The sequence below is a fragment of the Perognathus longimembris genome, chromosome 2 (genome assembly GCF_023159225.1).
Source record: "Perognathus longimembris pacificus isolate PPM17 chromosome 2, ASM2315922v1, whole genome shotgun sequence".
In the NCBI taxonomy this organism is placed as follows: Eukaryota; Metazoa; Chordata; class Mammalia; order Rodentia; family Heteromyidae; genus Perognathus; species Perognathus longimembris.
In genome coordinates this window covers 73,023,972-73,048,480 of record NC_063162.1, presented here as the reverse complement: position 1 = coordinate 73,048,480, position 24,509 = coordinate 73,023,972, and the positions used below count along the sequence as shown (strand labels likewise).

The following is a 24,509-nucleotide window of genomic DNA, read 5'->3' as shown; positions in this document are numbered from 1 at the left end:
CATGCCTTTGAAAGTAGACTAAAACTCTATTTGATTGCTATAGTTCTGAAGGCCCTATCTAGCTTGATGCTATCTGCCTTAGAAGGTGATCACTCTGTGTTCAGCAGTGTTAGCCGATTATGTCTGTTTCCCCAAGGCCCTCACTCAGACCTTGACTCTTAAGTGTGTGGCACGGGACACCAGTGTGGTGGCGCTTTCACCACTCCTCACGAGGAACCTAGCACAGCCTATTTCAGCACGGGTGAATAATCCTATCTGCCTCCCGAGCGCAGTCCTGCCCACTCCCAAGCTCTCTCACACACTTAACAAAGGACAAGAGGGAGGTCTCTGCCAGAGCTGCTAATGCATCTTTAAAGAAATCTGAAGGGCTGAGGATATGGCCTAGTGGCAAGAGTGCTCGCCTCGTATACATGAAGCCCTGGGTTCGATTCCCCAACACCACATATATACAGAAAATGGCCAGAAGTGGCGCTGTGGCTCAAGTGGCAGAGGGCTAGCCTTGAGCAAAGAGAAGCCAGGGACAGTGCTCAGGCCCTGAGTCTAAGGACTGGTGCAAAAAAAAAAAAAAAATCTGGGGGGCTGGGGATATAGCCTAGTGGCAAGAGTGCCTGCCTCGAATACACGAGGCCCTAGGTTCGATTCCCCAGCACCACATATACAGAAAACGGCCAGAAGCGGCGCTGTGGCTCAAGTGGCAGAGTGCTAGCCTTGAGCGGGAAGAAGCCAGGGACAGTGCTTAGGCCCTGAGTCCAAGGCCCAGGACTGGCCAAAAAAAAAAAAAAAAAAAAAAATCTGGAAACTTTCTAAGTCAGGTATTAACAGAAAGACAAATCCAGGAGTATATTTTAAATTTTATTAGTATTCTTGGCTAGGAAAAAAACAGCCTTCCACCTGAATGCAGAGCCCTGTGGATCCTCACCCTCCATAACAACTACAACCTCACATCATCTGTTGTGTCTCCTACAAAGGAGGAGTGCTGTAAAGCCAAGGAAGAGAAGCCACAATCACTCTTAAAAGTTCTACCGCTTCCCACCTGAAACTACTTCAGTCCAGAATGTGAGTTAATTAGTGACCAAGCATGACTAACACAGAAGAGCTGCCCCCAGTTGGTTCTGGTCCATCCACTTCCTCCCCTTTCCTCTCAGAAGTAGAAAACTACTGGGCCAAGTCCTGGATGAAGTACCCTGCAGGCCAGGCTGCCACGCTCCCGCCTCAGCCATCCCACAGGCCAGGCTGCCACGCTCATGCCTCAGCCGTCCTGCAGGCCAGGTGCTCTGCACGAAGCTCTCTCCAGAAACCAAAAAGGACTTGTTGGACATCGACTTACAAAATAATTGTGAGAATACACAGGAATAGACAAATCAGGGGAACATGGCACATGACAACAACACAATGTATTCTGAAGGGTGACTCACAGACAACAGGGAAGGGGTATTTGGTGCCAGGAAAGATATCCCCACATTGGTGGGTAGAGTAAAAGCTAAATCTTATTCCATATATTCAAATAAAATTTAAGTAGATTAAATAAAGTATCAGACATTAAGCAATAGATAATCAGGAAGAAACTAGAATTATTTACCAAATCTGTGGACAGAAAAAGACTTTCCTAACAATAAATAAAAATAACAAAAAATCAACATATTTGATGCCAAAATTCGGAGATAACACTTAGAAAAAAACCATTTGTAATAAATAATAGTATTCTTTTTTTACAAAAATAACTCACAGAAACATAAACAATCATTTGGGCACCAATGTAAAGTGAAGCAAAGGCAGCCACAGCTTTGTAAGAAACCTTGGCTGCAGAGCCCAGGGTCAGGACAGAGGACCTGGGCACCACACAGCGGCCTGTCCCCATCACCATGAGGCCCCACGCAAGTGCCCACCATGCCCAGCTCATCAGAGACCCCTATGGAGTCCTTGGAGTTCACCCCCACCCCCTGCTTTCCAGCAGAATACAACATGCTCTATAGCAAGACTGAATTTTAAAAACCAACTAGTTACTTAGAGGCGTCTAAGTCCAAGTGTGGTCCAACATCAGCATCGCAGGACATATCTGTGAAATGCAGACTCTCAGGCCCAGAGGGCCCAGGATCCCGGACTACTGTTCAGAGGCTTGGACTGGCAAGCATGCCTAGAGGCCTTAGACATGTGACCTGCCCTACTCAGCCCACTAATTCTCAAACTACAAAGGCTACATTTCAAAGTAAATTCAAAGGGCCTGCAGTGAAATCCAAGGCAGCTGACTTTCAGCCCCCCACCCAACCCTGACCCAGAGGAAGCCCAGGCCCACCCACCCTTGCATCACATAGGGAAACCGAGGACTCTGCGCAGGGTCAGTCTGTGCTTGTGCAAGGATGCGCTGCCTCAGTCCGTCCGGGGGCGAGCTGGCAGTGGCAGCAGCAGCAGTGAGAGACAATGTTTCCTGACTGGAGGATGATGGTGTTGTTGATCCAGAATGATCTGAACTCTACAAACAAAAAGGTCATTATCTTTTCAAGATTTAATTTGCTACAATTATAGTAACATTGGCATGCATAAAAATTTCTGAATTTTAGAAACTTATTTGAATCTCACGTTCAATATAATAGGTGCTTTAATCTCAATATGTCTAAAAAGATCAGAAAATCAAGACTAAGCATGGTAGCCTACACCTATAATCTCAGCTACTCAGGAGGCAGAGATAGGAGGATTACAATTTGAAGCCACCTTGGACAAAAGTTAGTGACAATCTACCCCTCCCCAACCCCCCCCCCCAAAAAAGGTCAGTACGGCAGTGATATAATCCAGCTATTCAGAAGGTGAGGATTGGAGTGTCACAGTCCAAGGCAACCTGGCCAAAACATGAAACCTATCTACAAATAAACAAAGCAAAAACAGAACACTTGCCTAAAATGTCAAGCCCTGAATTCAATCCCTGGGGAGGAGGGGGGGCGGCGAGGGAAGATGAGAAAAATCAAAACTGCTTAATTAAGTAATACTTCATTTATCTACTAAACAAAGGTAATAAGAGCATCATACAGAAATTGCTGGGTTAAGTTGTACTATTAAATTATACCTTTCATGATGCCTAACATAAAAAGTGCTCAGTAAGTGTTACTCATCATGGAGTCATGTAAACAGCTGCTCCTGACCAGGTGCTGTGTGGCACGCTCCAAGGAACCCTGTGTGAACACACTGAGGAATGTGACAGGAGTCATGAGATCTAGAATCCGGACATCTACACGATGTTACTCACATCTCTGACAGTAAGAGGAATGCCAACAGGAAGGCTCATTCTATCTCCCATCTGCTTTCTTGGAGAAAAGGAGATAGAACTATGTCTCAAGATTCTTTTCAGCACTAAATTTTAGTAAAAAGATACCATCAACAAACTTTACATGAAATGAACATGGTTATCAATCAGGGCTTTTTTAATTCTCATGCTCCAAGGATCTCAACAACTCAGGATTCACTAGCAAACCACTTAACTCCTGGAAGACCAAAGCACTGCTGTAAGAAGATGTTTATCTGCTGGGCCTCACATCTGCATGCAGGGCAGCAAAGGAGCAGAGCATCAGCAAGCCAGTCGGGAGCAGAAGCTTTAACCAATACCTTAAGCAATGAAGAGGTTGGACAACTCGGTTTTCTGGCATAAATCTGCTCTGAAGGTTACTAGGCCCTAAACTCATATGTGTAAACTGAACTTTGGTCTACACTGTTTTACGTGTTCTGAATGACATGAACATCTTTGCACATCTACTTTACTAAGTCCCGCTGGGTGAAAAAGCCCATAGAGGCCCTTGAAAAACTAACAAAATCTTTCTGTAAGATGTGACTTTACACAAAACAGACATCAAATATCTTGCTAAGGTGTCTAAATCTTCAGAACATAAGCTGGGAAGGGCTGATTTAAGGTAGGCTATCACAGTAAACAAAGCATCACAAAACAGAATACATTAACATGATTTATAGACGGAAAAGCTGCCCACTCATCAGCAGAGCCTGGTTTCCCTACAACTAATGATTTCTGGCCTTATTAGGTAACTTATTAGGCAACAATTTCAAATCCTTCTGAAATCACTGAGCCATGAAAGTTCTAATGGAATTGAACTTAACTCTCCTTTGATACTGTTCAGATTTTCACAACACTGAACAAAGTAAGTATATGTGCTAATGACACAAGTTATAGCTGAGACACACTGGGCCAGTCCATCAGGTCAGGTCCTGCAACACACAAAACTTCATGCCAGTCCAGCATCTGAACATACTCATGTCAAGGAAGGAAACACACAAAAAGCACTAAAGCTCACGGATAGTGCCCTGCCCCTAAGTTCAAGCCACAGACTGGTACACACACATATGCCAAAAAAAAAACCAAAAAAAAGAATACCCACAAGATAGCCTATACATTAGACATTTTAAAACAAAATTTTAACCAGGCATTGATGGCTTACATCTGTAATCCTAGCTACTCGAGAGGCTGAAACCTAAGGATTGTGGCTAGAAGCTAGCCCTGGGTGAAGTCTGTGACACACACACACACACACACACACACACACACACACACACACAAAATACCAGAAGTGGAGGTACGGCTCTAGCCTTGAGGGAAAGAAGCCCAGGGACAGTGCCTAGGCCCTGAGTTCAAGCCCAGGACCAAAATAAGTAAATAAATAAAAAGTAAAGCACTAGTTGTCCAAAACACAACCTCAAAACCCTCAAGCTCCCCAGTCCCATTTTCCACTTAGCTTTGCCTGTTTGTCTCTGTCAGGGCTGGGAATCGAACTAGCTTCTCCCATGCTAGGCAGTAGAGTAGGGCCATGGAGTCCACCTCAGCCTCTATTTACTTTTGGAATCAGAAAACTTCCTCCAGAAACAACTCACAGAACTGCTGCTGGATGCCAGTGCTTCCGGACTTTCTTGGTTGGGGCTGGGTTTTGGAGAAGTGGGAGGAGTCCGAGAGGTGCATACTAGATGAACCATGTGATACTCATCTTGCTGAAATTAAAGAAAATCACATCAAAGGGCAGCGCTGGGAATGTCACAGTTCACGAAAGTCAGCAGCTAATCTAAAACAGGTAACTCGAAAGTTAAGTTCCTTCCCAGCCTACCCAGTTTAAATAGTTATCAGCAGAAGGCAAGTTTGTCATTTTAATGCTTCAGACCCTTTCAAATTCCCAATTTCTTTCTCTCTGCTTAGAAAATGGTCTAAATACTCAGTAACTGTCATATTAAAATTATGACTTTGCTTAACAAACAGTTTTGAAGTAAACAATGCTGTAATATTACAGTGCTATAATACCATTTATTTTTTAAACATTGAGCAACTTAAGATCTGAAGGCTAAGAGTCATCTTGAAGTTTAGATCCCATGAACTTTGAATAGTGAAAATATGTTTACTACTTGACAGCTAGCACTGATTAAAAAAAAAAAGTCTAATTTGCCTTAATTTTAGCAAGGTGGTATGGCTAGATTTTTTTTTCTTTACTGTTTCTCTTAAGTCAAACCTTTTTATCTATAACATATATACATGAACATAAAGCATATATGTGAACTGCATTTCGTAAATATTCTGTCTCAACAAACCTACAACCATAATTGAAAGAAAATCTGTTATGCAATGATCATGGCTGACATTTTAGTTTAACAAGACCATACACACATATCTGTAATTAGACCTAAGGCTCCTAAGTAAGTTGGAGAAAGCAAGCAAGCAGTGAAGGATGAGGAGTCAGCATTTCTAAAAGGAGAAGAGAATGACACCATCAGAATGATAAGAAAAGGGGGCAGGAAGCAAGGAAAGACGCCCTGTCCTAAGGAGGAGCAGAAAACTGAGAACTCAGGCCTGATTATTACTGCCTCCTACCAACTCAGAGTTGTGCTTAATTCTAACAGTGATCTTGCCAAGAGACTAAGGAGAAACATACAATACTGTCTTTGGCATAAACTGAGAGACACAAGAAGTACAAGTGCTATAACAAGCACTGGGCAAGGCTACACAGAGAGCACCTAACAGACCTGTGGTCAGCCAGGAGGTGGTGCTCCAGACAGACAACGTCCCCTTGGCTTGTGTACACAGCACTGGAATGCTTTCCTATCCCAGCACAAGGCACTTATTCATCCTTAGACACCTAGTGCTACAGTCACCGTACACTGACAGATCCACTTCCCCGTGGGAAGGTTTCTACAGACATTTTATAACAGGTCAGGTAAAGCCAATGACAGCATCTCACTGGGAAAAAGGATAGATGGGCTTTGGCAAAATAGTCAAAAGAGCAGTTTACAGTGTGCACAAATTGCTCAAAATGCCCAAATAAGAAGCCTAAGAATTCTTCCATGGAGTTTTTCAAGTTGTTTTGTCTAAAATCATTTCTAGAAACAAAGTCTTTAAAAAAGTATTTATTTCAAGACTAAGCTATCCTTGAGATGAAACAATAAATCCATGTGTATTTCAAACAGCAGATAGCACAGGGGCTTTAAACGTAGAAACAGGAGAAAGTGAGTGGGCGAGAGACAGAGAGATGGGACTACTCTGGATGACACTGTAATTCACTGCACATTGCCCAAGCCGAAGGAGCCAGCCAAAGAAGAGCTATGGACTTGGGTGACAATATATCCATATGAGTTGATGAACTGCAGTGAGTGGACCACTCAAAGGATGCAGGAGGAATCTCTACACCTTCCAGTCTGTTTTGTTATAAACCTCAAACATTTCTATCAAATGAAGTCTACTGGGAGACTTGACATGCAATTGAAATGACCGCAGAAGTCAAACCGGCAGAGCTAAACCACCAACTGTCAAAGCAGAAGGGACACACTGACATTCAATTGTAAAGCTTCTAATAGGTGGTGCAGCTTCTTACTGACCTTCTATATCATATCAGATCAAGATATCTAGAACAACATTGAGAATTAAGTATACCAAGGTAAATTATATGCAGACATGGAAATATCAAAATCCTTGTACAACTAACCAATGCTAATAAAAAGTAGAAAGAAAGAGGTTCAATATTGAATAACAAAATACAAAGTTGTATCTATGCATGCTGAAAAGCTAAAAATGTAAGTTTCTAGAAGGACCATTAGCTACATGCTGTTATAAAATAGGCAGGATACGGGCTGGGGATATGGCCTAGTGGCAAGAGAGCTTGCCTCGTATACATGAGGCCCTGGGTTCGATTCCCCAGCACCACATATACAGAAAATGGCCAGAAGTGGCGCTATGGCTCAAGTGGCAGAGTGCTAGCCTTGAGCAAAAGGAAGCCAGGGACAGTGCTCAGGCCCTGAGTCCAAGGCCCAGGACTGGCCAAAAAAAAATAAATAAAAATAAGCAGGATACAAAAACTGTGAAAGAGTTATGGTAACATCAGCATGCAGAATTAGATAACCTCACTCTATTTCTTGTCCCCAAATCAAGCTCACAACACAAATAATTTGTGCTCAAATGCACTGCCATTTGGAGATGTTATTTATCTCAATGTTTCACCACTACTCAGCACTCTGCTTCTAATCCACTGACAGGTAAGCCAAACACCTGAACACAACACACAATCCTCCTTTATACTCCCCTCTCAGGTAAAGACACAAAAACTATGACTCAAACTCAGGAGAATCTACTACAGGAGTCATTTGCTTAACATTATTTTTCTTACATTACCCAAAGGCATGATTTGAAGTAAAACCTGAACTGTTTAGATAAAGCTTCCGAAACAGCTTCTCACCCTCTTCAGTGTGGTTTGGAAAGGTGGCAGGATGCTTACTTTTCTGAGAATGTCCTTCAGCTGCAGGTGATCAGGAAGCAGCCTGCCAGAATACACCAATCTCTGGTCCTTCGTCAACTGAGAAATGGAATAAAGACAAGAATTCAACTTTATAATAAGGTGTAGGGTTGAAGAAAACATGACTAAATATGGGTAAAATAAAATGCTTTCAGGACAAATAATCAGAAAACTGACATAATTTAAAACTTCTTGTTCCTCCAAGTTTCACTTAAGGTATTTCACAGCTCAGAAACTGGCAACCCATAGATAATAAAAGAATAAAATACAGATAATCACAAGCTGGAAGTTTGTGTTTTCAGTTATCAAGCATGCATACAGAGCTATCATTAAAATGATATGATAAAGTCAGTGTCAACAAGATAAAATTCCAAGGTTACAGGCTATTTTACATTGTTTCTGGTCAGCATTTTTAATCTAAAATCTGAAAAATTTCTTCTTTCCTAAAATGCAGAGGAACTTACTAGTCTGAAATCAAGAGCCATTTGGGTTTAATTACAACTCTACATAGCTAGTCAGATTTAATAAGCCCTGCCACTCTGAGAAATACCTGGCATTTCAAAAAGCACAAGACTAAAGAAAAATCAGCTGGCACTGGTGGCTCACTTAGGAGGTGAGATAGGAGGATTGTGGCTCAAAGTCAGCCCAGGTAGAAAAGTTGTGAGATTCCTCTATTTCCAATTAACCACCAAAAAACCATATAAGACTATTTGATGTGTGGAAGGGAAAGGGAATCACAGAATCAGCAGGACAAAGGATGAACTAATGCAGCATTGATACTCATTTGACTCTATGTTGGATTTCAATCTTATGGCTTGGGGGCAAGGGACTAGAGCGGGGCAAGCAGGAGAAAAATAAGGGATGGGTAACAGTGTTTAAAAACAAATGTACTCGGGGCTGGGAATATGGCCTAATGGTAAAGTGCTCGCCTCGTATGCATGAAGTCCTGGCTTCGACTCCTCAGCACCACATATATATAGAAAAAAGCCGGAAGTGGCACTGTGGCTCAAGAGGTAGAGTGCTAGCCTTGAGCAAAAAGAAGCCAGGGACAGTGCGCAGGCCCTGAGTACACGCCCCAGGACTGGCAACAAAAACAAAACAAATTTTTTAAAAAAGAAAACAAAAAAACTAAATGTACTCAATACCTTACTTATGTAACTGTAACCCTGCTGCTCATCACCATTTCAATAAAGAGTAAAGAAAAAAAAAAAAGCCAGAAGTAGAGGTGTGGCTCAAGTCCTAGAGTGCCAGGCTTGATCAGAAAAGGACAATGCCCAGGCAGAGTTCAAGGAATTAAAAGAAGAAAAATCAACACAAGTTCAGAGATTCGGTTGTCATGTCTGTACATATGCGCTCTACCATACGTTGTACTCAAGGCTCAATGGTCACATGGAGAACAATTGCTGAAATATTTAGAGTAGTCATTTCAGTCTCTAGGTGGATCTGCTGCCAATTGTCCTGTGAGGGTTTTCACTGTCCACACACTTTGAATCCTCAAACTACACACCTTTGCCAGCAGGAAGGAGTCTTTTCCAATTAGCCCCAGTGTCTCTGGACTAGGCCCAGATGTGCTCTAGCAGCAGCCCTGCTGTCAGATTAAAAACTGCCCCAGGTTCAGCTCCTGCCTCTGAGCCCTGGGGTGTGGCACTGGTGGGAGATAATGGTATGTGCAAGACAAAACTGAAATTAACCATGTTGGTGTACAGTATACCTGTTTTTACTTTTCAACGTGTCTTTTTTACAAAGAGAAAATTAAATCTCGAATTCACACTGATATTCCCTATCTCAACAGTTTTTACTTATTGGCATTTCCTCTCATCCTGAAAAATCTTGCTTATGACATTAAAATATGCCATCAACAAATTAACTGTTTTTTACTACCATGGGCAATCTCCCAATGGCAAAAGTTACAACACTGAATAAAATGTAAGACTTCTTATATCTTTTTTCAATCTTTAGAATACATACCTCTTAGGGATACATAGTCAAAACACTAGGTTTCAAAGTAACTAGAAATAATTCTTCTTACACCCATGTCACAATCCTGATATTGTTAAATCGTTGTTTCCACTTAGAATTTTTTCCATTCAATTGTTGGGTTATTAAAATTATATACAGTATGCTTGGTGCTCAATTAAATATAGTCTCTGTCCCTCTCACCCTACAATTCTAGTTTACCCTTCCATCATTTCTTTGTAATAATAAAACAAACCTCAACTGAACACACACACTTCAATTTCCCTTCTTGTTTGCATAAAAGACAATACATTATAATTTAATTCCTTTCTTGCACTTTTTTCCAATATACCTCTAAAGATTACATCTTATTCTTTTTGAAAAGTACCTACTAATCTGTTCTATGACAGGACTGTGATTTATTTATGGGTATCTGAGTGTTTTCCAGGCTTTTGTGAAGAGTCCCTCCTTCATGTTCCATTATTTTTCCTGCATCCTCAGAATGCATGCTTCGACAGAGCAACTGCCAGAGATGCTCATGAGAGCTATTTCTTCCAGTGGTGAGTAGAGTGGTAAGGAAACATCCGAACTGGAATGGGCTCCAGAGAAAACAAAAAGAGTGTGGTTCCAAGTAGCAAATACAGGCTGGAGATTTATCTCATTGATAGAGTACTTGTGTAGCATGCCCACGGACCTGGATTTGATCTCCAGTTGGGCAGAGAGAGGATCAAGAAGAAGGAAGAGGAGGGAAAGGGGGAAGGGGAAAGGGAAGTGAAAGGGAGGTAGGAGGGAGGGTAGGAGGAAGAAGGAGAGGGAGAATGGAAGGGAGGGAGGGAATCAGTATTTACAACTTGAAAGGAACTTTACACTGAAGAGAAGAAAGGAATAGGACAATAGCTACAGAGGAAGTGGTCTATTGTTCTGTTTTTCCATAGTGTCTTTAGAATTTTTAAGAAAAATTACATGTTTGTGTGCCAACAGAATTATCCAGTAGTAAGGAAAAACTGAGGGCCAGATGTCAAGGGCAGCATCCTGAGTCCTGAGTCATGAGCAAGGGCTGGGCCTTGTGCAGAGCTGGAAGCTGGACTTATAGGGGAAGAGGCACTGGGAAACCTTACCGGGTCCCCACCCCCACACTGCCTCCTCTCACCATGAAGGAGCACAATTATAACCGCATCTAATTCACAGGGCTGAACTGCGATGGCAACAGAAACACACACCCAGCAGGCAAGCCCGTGATCACGTGATCATGAAAGGGCTAGGTGCTAATATCTGGCTGGACTATGGGAGGAAGGGAGGAAGGGGTGAAAGGAGACCTGCCTATGGGTGTGCTTAAAGCCAAGATGGCTCTCACTTCTCAGTGACTAAGGAGAGCCCAGTCTGTAGAACAACTTTCAAGTCACAGTTCAAAACAACATTTATAATAACAAAAAAGCTGGCACTTTACTTTCTCTACACAGATAGAAACATATTTTGATATAATTAAATGGAACAAGTCCAAAACACAAGTGACTGAACTCCAGATTTCCAGTGAAAGAATGAAGTGTTACCAACTAATCTGCTTTCTATAGGGATAATCTCCATTTTCTTATTAAACTATAACAGTATTGGAATTGATCAGACACTTTATCCAATGTATCACTTCCACACAAAATAATAAAACCAGGGGCTGGGAATATGGCCTAGTGGTAAAAGTGCTCGCCTCGTATACATGAAGCCCTGGGTTCGATTCCTCAGCACCACATATATAGAAAAAAGCTGGAAGTGGCGCTGTGGCTCAAGTGGTAGAGTGCTAGCCTTGAGCAAAAAGAAGCCAGGGACAGTGCTCAGACCCTGAGTCCATGCCCCAGGACTGGCAACAAAAACAAAACAAATAAAACAAAATAATAAAACCAGATTAGAAAATGTAGCATTTAGCATCACTGATCAAAATATGTGTAGGAGTTATACAATAAGTGATTATACAGAATGTCACAGTGAGTCCCACCAATGTGTACAATTAACATACATTAGTAATTACAATAAATTATATAATTTAAGTATACTAGAAATTAGACTTCAAATATTTGCTCTCATAAGGCTTAAAATGCAATGTTCCCCAGAAACAGTAGTTGTCGGCAAGACCAAGCATTAAAATTTCAGCTAGATATATTTAGGAAGACTATTCAGTCAGAAACACAGGTTCTGAAATCTTATGGTAGCTACAAAGCAAGCAGCAAGATTGGCTAATAGTGATTTGTTTTTTGGGTCCAAGACTGGGGCCCAAACTCAGTACCTGATACTTTTACTCATTGGCTGGTATTCTATCAAGTGAGAGACACCTCCAAGTGCTATAGTGATTTTCACATCAAAATAAAAATGTGAAACTGAAGATGCTGAGGACTCCTAGTTTCAAAACTGTTGGTCCCAGTTGGAAAACACTATTAAATCTAAGAACCCAAACATTTCCTATTTAAATCCAGTGGAAGCTGACAGCATTCGCATTACTCATAGCCCAGAAAGCCACCAACACCATATCCTCAAATCCTTTTTTTTTTTAAATGAATCCCTAAATGTTTAATGAGTTATAGAAATGAAACCGTCAAACTCTAGAGCTTGGATGGAAAGCTGTGAGGTGGATAAATGATGAAACTGCAGTGTCAAGCTTTGCCATTCTGCAGAACCCCCTCACAGAAGTCTCCATGGCACCCTGAGTTTGCAAGATCCCAGTGCCTTGGAAGGGGAGGCTTCGAGGTACTGAGTTTGGTTCCTTTGTTGGAAATAGCTTCATAGAAAAGTGGAGTAGAACATCTCCTCTGAAGCCCTTTTGTGGTTTTTCTGGTGCCTTTGAGGTTCAAACTGAATTGCAGGGAGTGAATTAGTCCACTAAGCTTTGATGAATCTTATGTACACAATCAAAGTTACATGACAGGCACAGAAGTCAACATTATCTTAAATCTGGTCCTTTCAAAACTAGACCCACTTTCTCCACAGTGCAGCACAGGCCAGGAACACACCTTGCCTTTTCTCTGTAAGGGCTGAAGTTGAGGCCTGCTAAGCAAGTCCACACAGGCTCAGGACAGCCAAGAGCTCCAGCAGATGCCGGCCACCTGCAAAAAGGCAATACAGCAGAGCTGTGCACCTCTGCGGTGAGGGGTTGGGACCACAGGAGGCAGGGGTTCACACCAGTCACTCTCTGCCCCTATTGCGCCTTTGCTAAATTTTCCTTCCAATTCCAAAAGGTAGGTTTCTTGGTGTAAATTATAAATCTGTCTCTCTCAGGGACAGACCCATACAGCCAACTATGACCGGTGACTCCTTCAGATGTCTTTAATAGGCTCCAATTCCTCAATTTTCCCATCCTTCCCTAACCTAAAACACTGCCACTGGCGGCCAAAGTGAAAACCCAGAGCAGTGCCAGCTCTCTTGGCTGCCTCCATATCTCACTGGTAGCAAGTCCACAGTGCCTTGGATCCAGCACTGTTACCATCTTTGCTGCCTTTATACTGAACCAGTGTATCTCAGTTCTACAGCCGCCTCTTAACTGGTTCTCTTGCTTCCATTCTGAAGTTAGTAAAAGTGTTAGTCAGCCAGGTGTCAGTGACTACACACCTGTAATCCTAACTACTTGGGAGGCTGAGACTGAGCAGATTCTGGTTCAAGGACATCCTGGGCAGTGAAGTTTATCAGATCCCCTTCTCAGCCCAACATAAGATGTAGTGGTATGCACCTGCCATCCTAGCTATGTAGAAAGCTGAAACTGGGAAGGCACAGCTGCAAGACAGCCCTGGTAGAAGTCAGTGAGACTCCATCTCAATAAGCAAGCTGGGCATGGTGGTACACACCTGTCATCCCAGATACTAGGGGGGAATAAAAAAATAGGAAGGTCACAGGCCAAATATGCACCTTGTTAGGAGGCAAGACACTATCTCAATTATAACAAGCACAAAAAAGGGCTGAAAGTGTGGCTCACTTTAAAGCACCTGCCTAGCAAGCCTGAGGGCCTGAGTTCTAACCTTGAAACCACACATACAAAAAAAAAAAAAAAAAGATGAAAAACAATTACAATTCACAACTATCCACTACACTGGATTTAGTTCTAACTTCTTAGCATAGCCAGACTGGCTTCTGTCTCTCTCTAACCTCTTATAGCACCCTTCCCTCCACCCTTGCTAGTCAAAATGGCATTCACTTAGGTTCCCCAAATTCTATCTCAGGTCAGACACAGACCTGCAGTTTTCTCTTCCAACTCCAGGGTGGCTGCAGCTCACTCTTACTGTTCAGATCTTAGCTTTAAAAATGACCTTCTCAGGCCAATCTTCCCCGATTTACAAACTTAGTACAATATTCCCTTTCACACACCCATCTATTTTCTTCACAGACCAAACCACAACTTAACTGTACTCACATGTTTAGTCTCTGCCTGGGGCAAGAATGCCAAGAACAAAAGATCTGCACCCCTCTCCTTGATTTCCAGGCTCCCAGAGCCCAGCATAAGGCCTGACAGAACACATGCTAAATGTCAGTTTGTTAAATGATCTATTACTTGGAGCCCAAAATTGCTTTCATAGATTTGGAGGACAAAACTCCTCTGAAACTCCCTTACAGTGTTATTTTACACATGATCAGTAGGAATGGAAATAAAATATTTAGTCCATGTGTCACAATAACCACTCTAAACCCCTTGCTAACACCAACTTCATCTGGTTCATTTCAGATTACTATGAAGGAGTGATCACCATGTGTTAGCATTTTAGCAACTACACTAGTTAGCAGTCAACTTCAAGTAAGTTATTTTCTCTTTCCATAGCAAGGAAAATCAATTTTCAGAAAAGTAGAACACTACTGCATGATGCAGTAACTTCTCCAAACACATGAAAAAACGCATACACAGGTAGAACAGGACGTGGGGAACCTGGACGTCCACACTGCTCGAAAGAATGCCTCTGAGAAGACAGACGGGCAGTTCCCCAGAAAGTGAAGCATGGGGCTGCCCTTTGACATGGTGCACACCACACATGGCATACACCCCACAGTGCACACTGCACACAGCATATGCTTCACAAGGTGCACACACCCATACAGCATGCACTACACCCCACACAGTGTACACCCCCCACAGTACACACCCTATACAGCATATGCCCCCACGGTACACATCCCACACAATGCTCACCCTACAAGGCATATACCCCACATAGCATACACACCACACAGCTTACACCCTACGCGGCATACACCCCCATGGTGCATGCCCCACATGGTGCACATACTACATGGCATATGCCCCCCCAACAATGCGCGTCCCACGAGATGCACACCCCACATGGCATATGCCCCACACAGTGCACGCCCCAAACAGTGCATGCCTCACACAGTGCATACTCCACACATTCCTAGGAAACCTGCAGTCAGAAAACAAATGCCCACACTAAAGTTGTACAGTAATGTTTACAACATCATTACTGACAGTAGCCAAAAAATAGAACCAAATATCTATTAATGGTACATGGATAAAATATGGCAAATATATGTATATATACAATGAAATATTACTCAATTATAAAAAGAAATGAAGTATTGATACCCTGTAACACACACAAATCTTGAAAGCATTAACTTAAGTGACAGACACCTGCCACAAAGGCCATAGAACTAAGCTTCCATTCATACACAATGCCCCAGGAGACAATTCCAGAGACAGGTGGTCGGTGGTTACAGAGGGTGGGAATGGTGAAGGGGAAGTGAGCTCACAGCACTGAGGTCAGGGTCTACTTGGGAGAGCAATGAAGATGGCCTGCAACTGGACAGTAAGACGACACTGCACAACTGCGAAACAACTGTGGAATGACAACACTGAACAACCATGAAACAACAACTTGACAGTGATGATGACTGCACAACCATGAAATAATGACAACTGTACAACTGTGGAACAACAAGACTACACAACTATGAAACAATCATGAAATGACAACTGTACAAGTGCAAAACCATGAAAGGACGACACTGCACAACCATGAAACACTAAAAGGATTGAGTTGCATATACAAAAGGGAAAATTTTACAACATCTGAATTATAACTAATAATACTGTGGCTCCACCAACTTAATATGCAAATGCCTTCAGATAATCTGAAGTTTTAAAAAAAGAAAAGGAATTCTTAATTTCCCTGTGACTGAAAACAAAAAACTAAATTTCTTATAATGCCTGTTAGGTAGGAATAATGAGACATGAAGTTTTTTCTGTCACAAACAGTTATTCCAATTCTTCAATTCCAATATCAAACTAACCAGCCACTGGTGGCTCACACCTATAGTCTTTGTTTATTTGGGGTTTTTTTGTTGCCAGTCCTGGGCCTTGGACTCGGGGCCTGAGCACTGTCCCTGGCTTCTTTTTGTTCAAGGCTAGCACTCTACCTCTTGAGCCACAGCGCCACTTCTGGCTTTTTTCTACATATGTGGTGCTGAGTAATCGAACCCAGGGCTTCAGGTATACGAGGCAAGCACTTTACCATTGGGCCATATTCCCAGCCCCCTCACACCTATAATCTTATCCACTCAAGAAACTGAGATCTGAGGATCAAGGTTCAAAGCCAGCCCAGAGGTGTGGCTCTCAAATGGTAGAGCACCAGACTTGAACAAAAAGCTAAGGAGAGCGCCAGGCCTCGAGTTCAAGCCTCAATATCGGCACACAAAAAAAAGTGTATGTGTGTGTGTTTGAATCTAAATATTCAGCAAACCAGTTGTTTGGTACAACAAGGGTTAATAATCAACTGAATTTTTACCTAGTTATTTTGGTATTATAGACTCTCGTAGAGGGGAAAGTACAGGTATTTTAACTTAACTTATAAAATAATACAGTTTAATCCCTCCAGGGTACTGTTTTGCTGGAATAAACATCCATTTCCTTATTAGTTAGGCTAAGTCATGCTAGCTGCTATAATAGCCTGAAGATCTCAGTTGAGTAACACAGTAAAAGATCATTTTTCTCCAAATGAAAAACATTACACAGCACTCTTTAGATGTAAGAATCCAGAATACTCAGACTACCAAAACAGGAAGTACTAATTTGTACTAATTGTTGAGCAAGAGGTTGTACAGCTTTAGATGCTACAGTCAGATAAAGAAAATGATTTCTACGGACCCCAGCACTGCTCTTCCTGGAGACCCACAACCATATCCTGTGAATCTGATCAAATATGCTCCCTTCCTGCTTTGCCTGAACGGAGCCTGGCCATAAATGGCAGAGCAGAGGCAGCTATGTACCAGGTAAAGAACAAGCTGTAAACAACTGTCAGCTAGAGGTAGAGCCACTCCACTAAGACAGCCACTTCACCAGCCAGCCCCAAGAGCATTGCGACTCACTCAACAAGGCAAGGAATCTAATACTCAAAAATAAAGCCTAATCTGGAGAAAGGCTTGTCTTTCTAAAAAAGTTTGTGTATGTACCTTATCTAGCTGGCAGAGCAGCTCAAATGTTAAGAGTATTTGCCTACCAAGTACAGGCCCTGAGTTCAAACCCCAGTGCCACAAAAAAGTTTGTATGTTCGTGTGTTTGTGTACACCATTTTCTACAGTGGCTGAAGAATTAATGTTTAGCCAGATATCAAAAACAGAATACTATGTATCTATTACATATTTTAAATATTCAAAAAAGTCCATAAAGATAAATTTATAAAACTAATAACTATTTTTCAAAAATTTTATGTAGTTAATATAAAAAGCACACTTTTTATGTCAAGGACTAAAAGGGTCTCTCAGAACTGTATATGCTTAAAAACTCATGTTCCTACCATAACCAACTTGCACATAATCAAATACCACATGCTAATGTTAAAATTTAGAGGGCTGGGAATGTGGCTTAGTGGTAGAATGCTTGCCTAGCATGCATGAAGCCCTGGGTTCAGTTCTTCAGCACCACATAAACAGAAAAAAACAGAAGTGGACGCTGTAGCTCAAGAGGTAGAGTGCTAGCCTTGAGCAAAAAGAAGTCAGGGACAGTGCTCAGGTTCTGAGTTCAAGCCCCAGAACTGGCAAAAAATAAACCTTAGAATTCCTCACATGCTAATAGCTGAGCAAAAGCAATCTTCAATTAACAAGAACTATAACATAAGTCTTTTGAAAATACACTTCAGTACTCAGACTGAGTTCACTCAAAAGTGCTAAATCACTTTAAGAAAGCTGGTACCAGGAGGTGCACAAATATCAATTCAGTGGAAAATGAATTCTGTAAGCTGCACTGGAAGGCAGCTATCTTCCATATGCAATTCAGTTCACCCCCATCTAAAGCTCCAGGAAAGCCAGAAATCCCTAAACAGCCTCCAGCCTTCCCTCCCTGTAGCAACAGCAGGGCACTCCAAACACAATTCTCTACTTGGTGGCATCCACTCCCAGGCCAATCCTACGGGAGAGGTGGTATGTACAATAGAGAACAAAAATGCACAGGAACTGGTGGACTAAAAAGACACACCAAAAAGCCAGAGGTGGCAGTGGCACTGTGGCTCAAGTCGTAGAGTGCTAACATTGAGCAAAATAAAGCCAGGAACAGTGCTCAGGCCCTGAGTTCAAGCCCCAGGACTGCACCCCCCCCCCAAAAAAAAAAGAAGCTAAGGGACAGTTCCCAAGTTCTGACTTCAAGCCCCCTGGATGGGCATTTAAAAAAAAAAAAAAAAGCATTAGCCAGAAGGGTGGCTCAAGCATGTAATTACAGATACTTGGGAGGCAGAGATGAGAGAATCACCATTCAAGGACAATTCAAAGTCTGACACTCCACCTCAGCCCATAGCCAGGCACAATGGTGTGCACCCAACATGAGGAAGCAAGCAGAAGTAAGAGGATCACAGCCCATGCTGGTCTGGCATAAACAAAGACACTACTTTGAAAACAACCAGTGCAAAAGAGGGGCTGGACATGTGGCTCAAGTGGTTCAGTGCCTGCCTACCAAGAGTAAGGCTCTGAATTCAAACTCCAACAACACCAAAAAAGAGGAAGAAAGAGGCATTAATGAATGATTAGTACTACTTTGCAAAAAAAAAAAAGTATGATACAGCTACCAAGACCCGAAGTAATGAGAAAATTTTGTGGGTAGTCATAAAAATACCTTAAATCTATTTTTGTTTTGTTTTGTTTTTGGTTATTGTTGTTTTTTTGTTTTGTTTTTTTTTGCCAGTCCTGGGGCTTGAACTCAGGGCCTGAGCACTGTCGCTGGCTTCATTTTACTCAAGGCTAACACTCAACCACTTGAACCACAGCACCACTTCCAGCTTTTTCTGTATATGTGGTGCTAAGGAATTGAACCCAGGGCTTCATGTATATGAGGCGAGTACTTTACCACTAGGCCATATTCCCAGCCCCCTTAAATCTATTTTTGTCAACTTTTAATTTGATAATATCCTTTGTTCACAAAGGGTTCAAGAATCTGAACTATATTTCTAGTGACATGAAACCTTCTTAAAATTTTACAAGACAATAGTCTTGTGAAATCATGTGAGTTTGGATTACATAGCCGCCTCAAATGAACAATCCCACAGTGGTTAAACTAGCAACTTTTAAAAGTGACCTGGAATTACAAAAGTAACAGACATAAATTCCAATTGTCAAATAAAAGTTATTCCCACTGATAACAATTTAGTTACAGAATACTACATTCTAGGGCAGAACATGCTGGGTTCTACTCTTGCTTCTTTAATTCTAATGGAATCGCAGAGTAGAAGAACAACTGGAAAAGGCAGCGTGAACCTGCCTGGCTTATCAAGAAAGCAAGCAGAACTGACTTGAACTAAAAGTTGCCTTGGTTTAACCCTACAAACACAAAAACAGGCAGTGTAACCAGAACTGAGGATCCCCCAAGAAGAGGCTTTGGACCCCAGGAATGGCAAATGGGGGAATAGACATGGAATCACCCAAAGATTTGCCTTGGGCATGGAATTCAGGCTGAGTCAAATGCACCTTGGCTACGTCCCTCAGGTAAGAACATACTAGAAGGCAGAATGAGGGCAATGCCTAACTGAGCTCTGGAGCCACATCCTCTCATATTGTGGATGGAGCATCATACCACATGGCAAGCTCAGCCATTTTGGTATTCACATCACTGATACTTAAGTCTAAAGTCCAAAACCCAAGTAAAAGTGCCCTGGTACCTTAACCATCTGGTAACAATTACCACATTTTCAAATAATTATTTCATTCTACAGGCCAATTTCCAGAACCAAAAAACTAATCAAATGACAAATATGGAATTAGAATCTGATTCACAACTATCTGTATATACTATCGGTATGAACTGGTACAGTTCCCAGTTCCTAAATCAAATTCGACACCAATTGTCAGTACCGTTACAAGTAAACTCCAAAGCAGCGCAGCTCCACAGCTGAAGTTTCTAATTATATGTAAATAACTGCATATGGAAACTAAATTCTTAACTAGAAAATACCTTTCCCTCCACAGCCCACTGAAGATCTGTCTTTTTTATTACTATTGCATTACTAAGTAATATAGCAATATGAAGCAACTAGTCAATAGTGCAACTTTAGCTCTGAAAGAATAATTGTTGATTAGAAGGGGGGGAAAAAAAGGCCAGATATGGTTGTTACTCAGCCCCAGCATGTGGAAGACTGAGGTAGGAGGATCTGCTTGAGCCTAAGAATTGGAGACCATCCTGAACAATATAGCAACACTCTGTGAAAAAACAAAACACTAGAAACATTTACACACAGTGTTAAGTCATCACTAGGGGTGGTCACAGAGGACCTAACCTTCTGTTGTAATATTGCTTAGTTACAAAATGTTCTGAATTCCAAATAACTTTACTAAGTAAACTTCTATTATTCTATTCCTATGCTGATGACTACTGGGGCTATGAAGTACCACTGAACAGTTGGACCACTGTGATATTTCAAATTAATTTCAGGTCCTAAGTCCAGAACATAAACCTGAGGGATCTACTAGATATACAAAGTTTTCAGTGAAATTCCACAATAAACACATGTAACCCTGGCCTACTCTTATTACAACTGAAATTCCCTTGCCATTACATGCCACACATAGAAAACTGGCCACTGAATTAAGATATGAATAGGGTGCATGTTATTTTGTACAGCCTCCAAAGAGGCAGATGGGTTGGAAAGGAGAAGTTTTACAAATGATCTCCAACTCAAGCGGCTGACTAATACACAGGAGCACTGACAATCCTCCACTAGTGCCTGGCCCTGCCAGGGACAGCTCCTGTCCGAACAGGGTTACCCCAGGGAAGATAAGGCAAACAGACTTCACACTTAAAAACAAGTGTCTGAGAAAGTCATGCTCCTAGTCCATCATATAGCTGACCAAGTGCCTTTTGGTCTAATAATATAACACGAAGATTTCACAAAAGTACATGCTACCGTACATACATAAATGACATCTACTTAAGAACGTATATACAAATGGTATTTGGGCTACATTATAAAGGGCATAATGGAAATCTATGATTTTCTGTTTTCTTTTTGTTCACTTTTGTTAATGAATATGAATTATACAAAGGATTCCATAATGATATTTCCATATGTGCATATAATGAACTTTGATCAAATTCACCCTCCCCAGTTGTAACTTGTTTCCAAAGCTATTTTTTTTCCAGCTTCTTCAGTAGCTAGGATTACAGGTATGAGCCACCATTTTAAAATTCCAAAGCTATTTTCTACTTCAAAAATGTGTACATCTGGGCTGGGAATATGGCTTAGCAGTAGAATGCTTGCCTTGCATGCATGAGGCCCTGGGTTTGATTCCTCTGCACCACATAAACAGAAAAAGCCGGAAGTAGTGGCACTCTGGCTCAAGAGGGAGGAGTGCTAGCCTTGAGCAAAAAGAAGCCAGGGACAATGCTCCGGCTCTGAGTCCAAGCCCCAGGACTGGCAAAAAAAAATTTTAAATTAAAAATAATGTGTACATCTAACTATATGGAATACAAAGCCTTTTGTAATAAATATTTGAGCAAATTGTTTTTTGCTGTGTAAATCTTAACTGTCAAACATAAGCAACGAATAACCAAGAGTTCAAACTAGTTTGTTCCAAGTACTTAAACACCCAAGGGACCCTGCTCCTCTCTAATTAGAATATTGATATCACAAAGTACTGATACGCATAGGACCAACAGAGTTGTCTTTTCTAAACCTCCTATATCTGCAAAAATCATTGTAATTCTCTGGTCTGTCTGGTAATTGTCTGGTTTGTAAGTTTTACGAGCCCAAATTTAATACCACAGCACCAAAAGTTCTAACTCATAAATACCGTCAGAGTGTAGTTTTTTTAGACACAAACAGAACTGAGTGCACAGGTGCTTCCAAAGAGCCCACACTCCAACTGGTCTGACACCAAAGAAATCCACACCTCTTCCACATTAGTAACTGAACACTCATTCTTCAAGAATGAGAACTTTATACAATGGAGAATGTGAAGATTTCATTTTAGTATACCCACTTGACATTACTTGTCCAAACTACTCCAGAACTTTTTAATTACCAGCCAGATCCCTTCTAATGGCACTCTGGGAACAAACAAAGCTGCTAGTCTGTGCATTTATCTTTCCAATAATCCATATGTGGTTACGAATGGAAAACACGGCCTCACTGATATGGACGACAAAGAATAAAAGATTCACCAAGTGATTGGGGTGGAGGTAGAAGGGTTGTCCAGTATTTTTTTCTGTGACATCTTCGAGAGAAAAGGGTGAAAGAACTGACAATTCACAACTGACAATACTGATCCTTGAAGTACACAGCCTTGTGACAGTGTATGGGAGTACATATTTCCAAGAGAAAAAAAAAATTCTATCCAGTCAACAAATTCCTGAGGTTGGACGCTGAATGTGACAATGGAATTAGAGTCTAGTAAACAGTCAAAGCCCTAATGTGGGTTGTTGTGCTTCTTTATTTCTAAAAGCAACAAAAAGAATTACAGGCTCATACCTGTAATCCTAGTTCTTCAGGAGAGTGAGATCTGAGGACCATGGTTCAAAACTAGCCAGAGTAGGAAAGTCTGTGACACCATTATCTCCAATTAACCACCACAAAAAAAAAAAAAAACAGAAATGAAGTGGTGGTCCAAGTGGAAAAGCACTACTAGCCTTGGGCAAAAAGGTTCAGGGACAGTGCCCAGGCCCTGAGTTCAAGCCCAGGACGGACACACCGATCGTGACAGACACAAACACACACACATTCACACACACAATGTAACAATCTCGAGTTGGGCTCCAAGTTGCCTGTCTTCACATATGCAAATTCTGCACATACCCACTAACAACTAAACCTCCTGGAGCAAATATTAAGGACAGACGGGGCACACTCAGGGCCGCCGGCAAGCCCTGGGAGTACTGGCCATCACGGGAGGCAAAGCCGGGCGGGCCGCAGCACTTACGGGCTTACTGGGGTACGCTCCGGGCACCGCAGCACTCACGGGCTTACTGGGGTACACGCCGGGCCCCGCAGCACTTACGGGCTTACTGGGGTACACGCTGGAGAGATGCGATTTTAGTTTCCCCACGGTCCAGCTGAGAAAGCAGCTGACAGTCTGGTCGCGGTACTTCTGGTTCGGAGCTTTGATGACGAGGGTCACCGGAATCTCCATCCCGCTTGGGTCCATGGCCCTCTGGTGGGCCGGCCGCAAGGAGGCCCGCAGCGACGCCTCAGGGAAGGAGGCAGGCGGTGCTCGGGGGACGCTGGGGCGCGGGCCCGGCCGCGCGGGGCGCGGGAGTCCTCAGGGTTCCGCGTGCAAGCCAGTCACAGGGGCGCGCGCCGGGGCGCAGGCCATGGCAGGTCCGCGGCGGCGGGCGGCGGGGCAGCGATGCCCGCCGGGTCCGGGCTCGGCCGGGCTCCGACAGCGGAGGGAGGGAGGAAGGGCGGGAAGGAGGGAGGGAGGTGAGGCGAGAGGGAGGGAGGGCCGCGGCCCCGCCCCGCCGGCCCCGCCCGCCCGAGACCCCGAGCGGACACGCAACAAGGCCTCGACGCGGCGGGGCGGCGCTGGTACCAGAGGCGACGAGGAGGACCAGGGAAGGAGGCCCTGGGGCGGCGGCAGCTCCGCGCTCTCCGGCCGGCGGCGGGGCTGCGACTGCAGCAGGCCACCCCGGGTCTTACGAGGGGGCGCGGGCGGCCGAAGGGCGCGGCCTCGTCTCCGCCGGCGCCCTCCGCTGGGCGGCTCCAGCCCAGGTGGCCCTAGCGGCGGCAGGTGTCAGAGGGCGGGGACGGGGACCGCGACGCCCTTCACCAGAGGGCTGATTTTGTAGTGGCGGCAGCAGGGAGGGGCGCGGCCCCTTTAAGCTGGGTGGCGCTGGAGGAAGAACGTCACGAACGCCCCGCCCCTCGGGCTCCGCCGGCTTCCTGCTTCCGGCAGCACGGGGCTTGGGATCGTCCCTGTGGAGCTTCGTCTTCCGGGACGGGTCAGCACTGCCCTCAGTGGGGAAGGGCTCCTTTATCCCAAGGCCTCCTCACCACCCTTCCGGACGCCGAAGCCGACTTTTCTATGGGGGCCTGGGGCGCAGCAGGGCCGCAGCCAGGGTACAGGGGGCTTGGGGCGCAGCAGGGCCGCAGCCATGGCAAGAGGGGACCTTGGGGCGCCACCGGCCGCAGCCATGGCAGAGGGGCGCCTGGGACAGAGCAGGGACACAGCCAGGGCAAGAGGGGCCCTGGGGCGCATCACCTGTTCGGGAGGCTCACTTAAAGCCAGATCGATTTGATTTGTAGCCCTCTAATCCCACATCAAAGATTGGTGGCTTCCTGCCTGCCGGCCTTCCAGCCTCTGACCGGGCTCATCATAGTCACAGAAGTGGGCGAGTGCTTT

General features: G+C 43.4%; 1 protein-coding gene across 2 annotated transcripts in view; it reads right to left on the bottom strand.

Moving 5' to 3' along the window:
• Herpud2 (HERPUD family member 2) overlaps positions 1 to 23,965 on the bottom strand; it is a 30,448-nt gene extending 6,483 nt beyond the window's left edge. Inside the window, exons 1-4 of one of the 2 annotated variants that reach the window (XM_048339479.1) lie at positions 23,169 to 23,965; positions 7,743 to 7,820; positions 4,867 to 4,980; positions 2,298 to 2,470 (exon numbers count right to left, since the gene is read on the bottom strand). In XM_048339479.1, coding sequence (XP_048195436.1) covers positions 2,298 to 2,470; positions 4,867 to 4,980; positions 7,743 to 7,820; positions 23,169 to 23,315 — 512 coding nt within the window. In that variant the 5' untranslated portion in view covers positions 23,316 to 23,965. The remainder of the gene's footprint in view (positions 1 to 2,297; positions 2,471 to 4,866; positions 4,981 to 7,742; positions 7,821 to 23,168) is intronic. The other variant, XM_048339478.1, reaches the window with a different exon arrangement.
• Positions 23,966 to 24,509: the final 544 nt, after the last annotated feature.